Consider the following 9,510-nt stretch of genomic DNA (forward strand, 5'->3'; position numbering starts at 1 on the left):
ACTGAAAAATTAAAGAAGGGACACTATATATAGTATACTTGGGTGAGTCAAGAGCTAAACAAAAAGTCCTGTTTCATTACAAAATACTGCAACTTTTATAAACGTTATACTATCACCACAAAATTTTAATTAATATTTATTAAAAAATAAATATTTCATAAAACTGAAACTTAAATACGCTTTAAATACGTGTTGTCTACGCGTGAAATACACGTATTTAACGTGTTGTTGACGCGTTAAAATTCACGTGTATTTGACCCTCTTGGCCTTCCATACACATTAGATAAAATGAAGGGAGATGTGAAAAAAGGACATCGCGTACTTTATCACAGAATATTTGTTCGGCAGCACTTATTTAGTTTAAAAGTAGACATGTCAAGCTTTCTATAGATATATCTCTCATGTCTCTTCGTTGAGTATTCAGTTCAGTTACAGTTCATTTTATTGACGTGTTTGTAAATGAAGATCAGCGCAGACAAGGTTGAAGACAGCACACCTCGTTTGTTATCTTTATTTTATAAGTGCACAAAGTTTTGTTGTTATTATGTTTGTATCCAAAAAAAAGTAGACCCTTTACAGATTCGATTGATGTATTGCTCTTATCTGTACGATTAAAACTGAAAATGTAATTTAAATAATTGTCGGGGTTATCAGGAGAAAATGACTCAAAACGCGTATAGCTCTTGGTGTGTTATAACGTGTGGATTGCGTGCAATCGCTGTTTTAAAAGGTCTTAAATAAGAATGAATTCGCTCGTTGTGAGGTCCGTGGAGACAGCAGCAGTGATTCTTCTCTCATCTTTCTGACTGCTCTCTGCCCAGAAATCAATTATTAATGAGCCCTGACCCCTGTAATAATCAGATATGTTGGTTTAGCTTGTCAGTTTGAGGGAAATTGTATTATTTACTTGGTATTTTTAAACGGTTTAAAAGTGAAACGAAACCCGACTCCTCCCTTAATCTCGGGTATTGCAACTAGGGGCGCAATTTTTCTCAGATAATGTAAGTCTATGGGTAATGTATTTTGACATTTAAAAATTTATTTAAAAAAAACGTCTTTACGTCTGATCAGTCTAAAAAGATATAGCAACCAGCACCGCTCTATCCCGCAGGTGTCTGCCGAGTTTGGAGCTTGTGGCTTTAAAGCCCTAGGAGGAGTAGCGTTCAGAATTTCTGTCAGAAAAATAATAATAAGAAAAAGAAGAAGAAGAAGAAGTTTAAATAGCATAACAGTATGTTGGCAACAAGCCAACATAATAATAAGATTAAATAGTAGATCAGTAAGTCGGCTTCTGCAAGCCAACTTAATAAATGTTTTATGACCTTCGTTTGTGATGTTATGTGATATTTATTGTGTATTGTGTTCTGCTGTCTCACTCCTTATAACAGAAAGATCACAGCCATCTCAGTTCTACAGACATTATCAGAGTTTTGTTGTTTTGGCAATTTCACTTTGTCAGGGAGAAAAATTTCAGGAATATTTATGAAAAGTTGAACAAATAATAATTTACTGAACAAGCATTATATTAACATTAAAAATATGTGATACAAACTTTTGGATTTAAAAAAACTAAAGCAAATGATAAAAAAATAGCAGCACATAATGTTTCCAGATTTTTAATTATAAATGCATTATTTTAATCTTTCATTTGATAACTGAGTAAATTCATTTATTATAACTGACAGGTGTGATGATCAGTGGGCTTGAGTTTTTACCTCCATCATTAAGGCTTGGGCTAAATAATGGATAGAGTTTTTCAGTGAAAGACTGAGCAGTGAAAGAGTAGATATGAGAGCTGGACTCCACATCATAAAAGGAGACCAGACCCTCCTCATAATCCACAAACACACCGACCCGTTGCGGCTTCACTCTCAGAGACAGAGAGACACGAGGATCATCACAGGCTTTATATTCATCTCCATTCCTCAGCCACACAATCCAGTATCCATCTCTGGGTCTCAGTGTGATCAGTCCCTTCCTGTTAATGGATTCTCTGGCCACTCCTAAATCCCATTCAGTCTTTCCCTTCACCTGCACCTCAAAATAAAATCTCCCTGAGGAGTATCCCTCCTTTCCCTGGACACAGGCACAGTAATCAAATCTCTCTGGTTTGTCTGGGAGTTTCTGTCTAATGTCTCCACATCTCACTTGTTTTCCATCATCAGACAGAATGAGATCAGGATGAGCTGTATCAGGATCCAGAGTCACATCCACTGAGAAAACAGAGAATACAGATATTCTGTGATGCTGATGTTTTTAGTTAACCCAGTGTTTAATCAGATTGTAGTGCAGTAATGAAGCAGTGAGTGTATGAATGTAAACTAGTGTAGTGCAGACAGCACACTGTACCTGCATACTGCTGCATCCACTTCAGCTCTGTAGAGACTAATGACAAGAAAACAATCAGATCTGAAGCTTATATTTAAAGAACAGAGTACACTATCATGTTTCTATCTGATCAGTGTGTATTGATGTACCAGTTAGTGTGAGTTTCTCATCTATAGTGTCCTTCAGTTGAGTCAGAGCTCTCCTCAGAGTCTCCAGACTCTCATGAGTCTTCATACTGATCTCAGGCCAGTTCCTGGTGTTTCTAGAGCTGCACAGGGATGAGTGAATCTACAGCAGGAGAGAGGAGAAATCCTTCAGCATGTAATATCCTGCATTATGATTGATCAGAGAGATCATGTTGACTGACCTGTAGGAGGTGGAGGTGATCTTCAGTGTGTGAGAGCTGCTCCAGCTCAGTGTTTCTCATCTTTAGCTCAGTGATCTCCTGCTCCAGCTCTTCAATCAGCTCTTGCTCCTGTTTCTCTGCTGCTTTCTGCTGCTCCTCCATCATCTCCAGCAGTTCAGTCTGATGTCTCTCAATGGAGCGGATGAGATCAGTGAAGAGCTCCACACGGACTGCTTTCTCCTTCTCTGTGTTTCTCTGCTCAACCAGGACAGGCAACACATTATTAGCAGTGTTTGCTAACAGAAGAATCTGTGTAACTATTGTTCATACATTTTTGTTCACATACATAGGCTACATGTGTTTTCAGAATCCCTCAAATGAAGAATTGAACTTCACTCTGCACCCTGGACGAGAACAGAACAAGCCCTGGACATTTTACTTCTTGTTTTATTGGCTGTTGCTGGATATTTTAGTCTGAGAGTCATCTGTCATTCGTTTGATTGTTTGTTTATTTTGTTATTGTTATGTCTTCTCAATGTTTCTAAACATTGAAGTTGGTTGCAATAGTAAATATTTATATATTTTTTATTCTATTATTTTAAACTCACTTTTCTGACTTCTGCTGAGTGTTTGATGTCTTGAATCTTCTTGATTCTGTTCTGGATCATCAGCTGCACGTCTTTCTGTGTCTTCATCAGTTCAGTCTATAGAGAGAACAACACAGACACATTTATCATAACACAGATTAAACTCACAATATGAAATAAAATCTGATTCCTCATGATATCAGTCCTTTAAAAGAATAATAACGTCTACCTTCTTCTCTTGACTCTCCTCTTCTATAGGAACAGTGTTGTGGTTCTTGTGGTCTTTCACAGAGCAGATTGAACACACACATGTCTGATCATCTCTACAGAACAGATCCAGAGGTCTCTCGTGTTTTTGACATATATAGTCCTCCAGATTACTCACAGGATCCATCAGTTTGTGTTTCTTCAAACCTGTTACTCTCAAATGAGGCTCCAGGTGAGTTTCACAGTAAGAGCTCTGACACACCAGACACGACTTCAGCGCTTTCAGCTTTCTTTCCTCACAGAAGTCACACAGAACTTCAGTTGTTTTCTCAGGACTTTTCGTCTTATAGTGATCTACGAGCTCTCGGAGTGTGGTATTAATCTTGAGATCAGGTCTTTGCTTGAATGTTTCGTTACAGTTTGGACAGCTGCAGGTCTGGCTGTTGTCCCAGCACTTATTCAGACAGATCTTGCAGAAGTTGTGTCCACATGGAGTCGTGACTGGATCAGTGAACACATCCAGACATACAGAGCACTGAATCTCCTCAGACAGTGAACTCATGGAGGATGACATTGCTGGAAAGAGACATTATTTAGGATTAGTGTGAACTCCTTCAATACTGTTTATGAAGAATCCCATGATGCACCTCATGAAGCTGGTTGAATGAAAGAGTGTTTAGAGACAAAGAGTGCTGAAGAAACTCAAATATAAAGAGATCATGTACAGTCAGCCACTCTGTCTCCTGGTTTTTCTTGCTGTTAGTGAATATTCTGCCATTGTTCTTTCCCTCTTAAAGCCTTTTAAAGAAAAATGATAGTTTAACTGGTTAAAATGTGAGAACTGATAGTGATGGAAACACAATCATTCGTTTGAAACAAAGTGAGAGACTCGTAAACTTACTGAGCAATCTGAACTATGACCTGCTGTTTAAAGAAAGTACAAAGTACAAGCTTTATATTTTCCAACAAACATATAAATCTCCTTATCAAAAATTTGATTAATCTTTCCACAAAATATATTAAACGATCATAAGTTATTGTGTAATGTTAAAGTGATTTTCAGCTGCAGTGAAGCAGGTTTGTGTTCAGTTTGTCTGCAGGTCATTTACTTCCTGTTTTATCTGTTTGTCTTTATGTCACGTGACAAAACGACAGAAACACTAAACTTTGTTCGATCTAATGACATACTGTTAGTACAATTCTGATATCATTTCAGTGCAGTAAACATCTAAAGTATCTGAGTATTTTACACGCTTAAACCTGCTTTTAGTTATTATTTTAATATTAAATGTTCAAACTTTAACTTAAATTAAATGAAATAAAAAGAATGGGGGGAAATGCATAATTTTGGTTGTTTATGGCACGTTAGGCTTCGTCATGGTGAATGCTTATTGGTCGCCGAGTAAACTTTTTCTATTTGATTTGCAGCGCGTGAGCAAAATCCATTTCAAGTCGAAGAACAGTTTGTCCGTCTATATAATAGACAGTTGTTAGCAGGTTTTTTTTTTTTAAATTTTTTATTGGGTTTACGAAAATGATTTAGACCTCCGCAGCCTCGTCAATCAGCAGACTTAGATACTCCGGCCACGACCACCACGGTCTATGAAAGCCAAACTGGCCCTTCTGCGAATGCTAGCAAATGCACAAGCGAATGGAGGGACACAGTACTTAGACGGTTCAGTAGCAACACTCGTCGCCTGCAACTCTTCTGAGGGTAACTCGTTTGTTCAATTCACTTATTGAAGACAGCCCTGGCTTCCATAAGGCCTACTAGGCAGGTGAATTGTTGATGAATGTTTGTGGGTTCTAACTGCATTTGTGTTTTATACTTGGCTGTCTGTAAAGATATATAGGCTTATGTCTGCTTGGTGCGTGCATGAACTGCTGGGAGGTGTGTAACCAGGTAAAAAACAAGTATTACCATGAAGTAATAGCAGAATATACATTTATTTTTGTCCATTATTTATTTTGTTTAGAAAATTTGTCCTTTAGAGTATTTAAAGTCCTTGAAACCAGGGGCGTAGATTACGCGGTGGACGCGTAATTCCACTTTTAATATCATGGAAATTCGTCCCCCGCACTTTTTCAGTCAAATGTGTTCGCATAGATGTTTTCAAGAGCTGGTGTGAATAAATATAGATTTAAACTCAAAGAGACAAGATAGTCTGCGCATGACCTGATATTTTTTTCGGACCCATAGGCTAAAAACTCCTGCAGTGTGTGTTTCATTCATCCTCGAAGCCGGAGCGCGCTCTCGCGCAGAAAGTCATAAAAGGAAACTCCTAATATGGACACTAGCGTCCAGCTATCGTTGTCGCTAATGTTCTATTGTAATGTTTTATATTATATTGTAATACATATATATATTATAATTTATGTCCCCCTCACTTCTGAAAAGATGGCTAGGCCCCTGCTTGAAACCCTAAGAAAAAAGGGTGTTTAAAGAAATTATTTTATTTGTTGAAGCACACTTTGTATTTTCTGTATTTTATTTTATTTTTTTATTTTTTATTTTTACTTTATCTATTTTTCAAGTTCTACCAAAATTTGCATTCTACGCAAATCAAAAACTAAAAAAATCAGTTAAACCTTATACCTTGTGTGAGTGCCTCATTATTGTTGTGACATCCTTATTCTCTGCAGGCGAATTTTAGTCTTCTGATTTAACTGGTCCATACGCAGACATTTGTGTGATGATGTCCAACTCGTTTTATGAAGAAAAAAGCCTTAAGTTTTCAGAAACATCTTTACGAAAAAACTTTGTCTGATGGGGACATTGTTTTTTGCCGATTTTTCAAAGCTTCAGACTGATTCAGTGTTTTATTTTTGTCGTCGTAATCTGTTAATTATTTAAGTATCAAAAATATATAGCTATTTATTGTAGACCTATTTTATGTTTTTTATTTAGCCTATATTATATTTATACTATTATTTTCTGTCCTTTTCTGTTGTTTAGGCTATCTGTCCTGGGTCAGGTTTCCCGATAACGATGTAGCCTATCCTGTCTCAGCTCTTAAAAGTGCTCATACGTGCAAGGTTATGAGCCGCAATTCCTCGCGCGTTTCCAAAAAAATGTAGGCTACTGAACTCGTAGAACGCGAGAATAGGCTACGTGCAACTTGAGTCGCTGTCCATTCGCAAAGTGCTGAACTAGGCCATACTAACCTGATATGGAATCGTATTCAAACAATCGTCATCTGTTGTGTATTAGGAATCAAGACAGGTGAAAATAAAAAATAAATTATATAATGACATTCTATATAGATAGATAATTGGAGCTAATATTCTAGGGAATGTCATTCTATATAGATCATTGAAGCTAACTGACTCTTGCCGTATCCGGTCGGCAAAACAGCTGTCTTCTGTTCCTCTTTTAGATCAAAACCCAAGTCTAAATCGTTAATTGTCATTCTATATAGATCTTTCAGATTTAGGTCTGGATTTCCATGCTACTATGATGTTGCCAATGCGTCAAAAAATATTTATCAAATGACAGTGCCCCCCCCCCCCCAGCGATGATCCAACGCCCCTCCAGTACATCTGCTCTGACGCCGACTCTGCATAAACCCTACTAAACCAGACCACTGTCATTAGAAACCTGTTCAGGACAATCTCTCTTATATTTCTATCACTTACCTGTGAGTATCAGATGTGTTCACAAGGGTCTCTGAACGACTCAATATTCAGTTGTTTAAAGAGTTCGATGGTTTCTGGCGTCCATGTTGTAGATCAAGTTAGTTTCACTTTCTCGGAGTCTCTCACTGAACTACAGTGATGTCAGAGCTGCTCAGGGTGTATTCTATGGAAAGCCAAATGGCCAAATTTTTGGACATCTTGTGAAAAATTATTGCATATTTAAAGTTCAGCGTTTATCTGTTAAATGTTTAATTTGTGTTAGGATTTATCATCTTACTGAAGCATGAATATGTAGTCATACTCTATTGTCCCCTTCCTCAAATCTTGCCCTGGAGGTCCAATGCACTGCAGAGTTTAGCTCCAACCCTGATCAAACTCACCTGCCTGTGATTTTCTAATGATCCCAAAGACATTGATTGGCATTGATTAGCATGCTCAGGTGTGTTTGATTAGGGTAAGATCTAAACTCTGCTGGAAAGTGGATCTTGAGGTCCAGATTTGAGGATCCCTTCTCTATTGTTTATATATAAAAAAAAATTCTACGGATGGTTCGATTCATTTTTGCATGTTGTAAATGGGCCTTGCAGTGACGTTTTAACCCTTGTATGGTATTTGGGTCTGTAGGTTTATCAAAAAAAAAAAAAAAAAAAAGAATAATTATTGTGTGTGTGTGTGTGTGTTCGTGTGTATAATGATATAGGTGTTAGAACATAAACATGGTTTATAAGGACATCTGTGTCCTCATAAGCCAAAATAAAAGTAATCCAAAAAATGCAGCATTTCACCTGGCTAATGGCTGCTATTGAAAAACAAGGTTGGTTATAAAGAAGTCGGCTAAAGATTGGACTGAAGTGTTAAACCCTTAATTACCTTTTTTTTTTCAGGATATCCCACAACAGATTGGGGGTGTTGACTGTGGAGACTTCATGTTGATGGTGAGATATTCTGGTTTGATTTTTTAAAAAAAATTTTATGATAATGTTTCTTAACTTTTGCTGCTTTCCAGTATGCTCTACATCTTTTCATGGGAGCACCCTTTGATTTTACATCTGTAAGTAATTACCAGTTCAAGTAATTGACCTTTATGATGTTGTAGCATTTGAAATATCAAGATTTTACTTTTGTCTTCCAGTGCGACTTTCCAAACATTCGGAGGTGTAGTCTAATTCTTCTAGAAAACTTTGGGGGTTTCTCTGAAAGGTAGATACTGGACATTTACTCCAGCCCACTGTTACATTTTTACCCTCTTATGATTAATTTTAAATTAATCAAGATATGTATATTCCAGTGCAGAAATCCCTACAAGACTCGAAAGAAGAGAACAAGCTACGCTTAGCAGCAGTGAAGCAGTGTGTATATATATTTATATAATTATATTTATAATTATAATATATCTTAACTTTTACAAGAAATATTAAAGTCACATTTTCCTTTAACTTTCTGTAATAAAGGAGCACCCAGTAATCTGGCACATGAATAAAGCACTGAAATGGCTCCATTCCAACAGCCATCTGTTCAAGGGTCCAGTGGAGGAGCCTCTTTTCATCCGGATGGATGAAGCTCAGAAGGAGAAAGCCCTCAACAAACTCTGGGAAGAGACGGAAGGTTTTTGCCATGACAAAATGGGCCTCAGAGTAAATTCTGCATTTGACATATTTTGAAGTTTATTTACATTTTTCTTTCTTTTAAAACGATTAAAAGAATAGTTGGCTTCTTTTTTTTTTCAATTTCATTTTTTATATTTTTAAAATAAAAATTGCATGCTGCACATATGTTCTTGAAAAAATAAAGGATGTTTTATATAAAAACCCAACATAAGTTTCAAGCATTACTTTTTTCAACCTCATGATCAGGAAGGAACTCTCATCATACAATGAAACGGATAACTATACAATAATGTTACACAATATTCATGTTTTAAAATGCTTATTGTACTGTAACCATACCTTAATACATCATTATAACAAAGTATGACGTTTCGTGTGTAATAAAAACTCCAAAACCTTAAGTGGCGCTACTAGGCAGTAAACTCCGACCCTGTGTTTCTGTGTTTGTGTCTTTATCATAGGTCTCTGACAATTATAACTCCGCCCCTCACTTCCGGTCCTGGCGGCGGGGTCCTGGCAGTGCTGGTGGTGCTGTGGGTCTGCAGCTGGATACTATTGGCAAGTTACGCCAGATGCCACCATATGGCATTCGGATGAGCTCATTAATATGACATTGTAACATGCACTTATGAGGTGTGACTTATATGAGGTGTAATTTGTGAATTTTTTTTATAATGTACGCATGGATAAGCATACCTGTGAATAAATACATTCAGAATAATTTGGTTTTGTCCTATTTTGCCCCAAGGAAGGCTTTAAGGTGGTAATGATCATGATAACAATACCTAAAGTACACATC

The 9,510-nt window shown here is 37.0% G+C and overlaps 1 protein-coding gene across 2 annotated transcripts; it reads right to left on the bottom strand.

Moving 5' to 3' along the window:
- Positions 1-1,332: 1,332 nt before the first annotated feature.
- LOC113079595 (E3 ubiquitin-protein ligase TRIM39-like) lies at positions 1,333-7,202 on the bottom strand. Of its 2 annotated transcripts, none has more exons than XM_026251839.1 (7): positions 7,105-7,202; positions 3,491-4,044; positions 3,283-3,378; positions 2,696-2,929; positions 2,478-2,616; positions 2,350-2,376; positions 1,333-2,213 (listed from the first exon to the last, which is right to left on the bottom strand). In XM_026251839.1, exons 2-7 carry the CDS (start codon positions 4,040-4,042, stop codon positions 1,666-1,668), a joined length of 1,596 nt encoding a protein of 531 aa, XP_026107624.1. In that variant the 5' UTR covers positions 4,043-4,044; positions 7,105-7,202; the 3' UTR covers positions 1,333-1,665. The 2 variants fall into 2 exon arrangements, with proteins under 2 accessions (XP_026107624.1, XP_026107623.1); XM_026251838.1 differs by having other exon boundaries at positions 2,350-2,385.
- Positions 7,203-9,510: the final 2,308 nt, after the last annotated feature.

This window comes from Carassius auratus, unplaced genomic scaffold, assembly GCF_003368295.1.
Source record: "Carassius auratus strain Wakin unplaced genomic scaffold, ASM336829v1 scaf_tig00028633, whole genome shotgun sequence".
Lineage (NCBI taxonomy): Eukaryota > Metazoa > Chordata > Actinopteri > Cypriniformes > Cyprinidae > Carassius > Carassius auratus.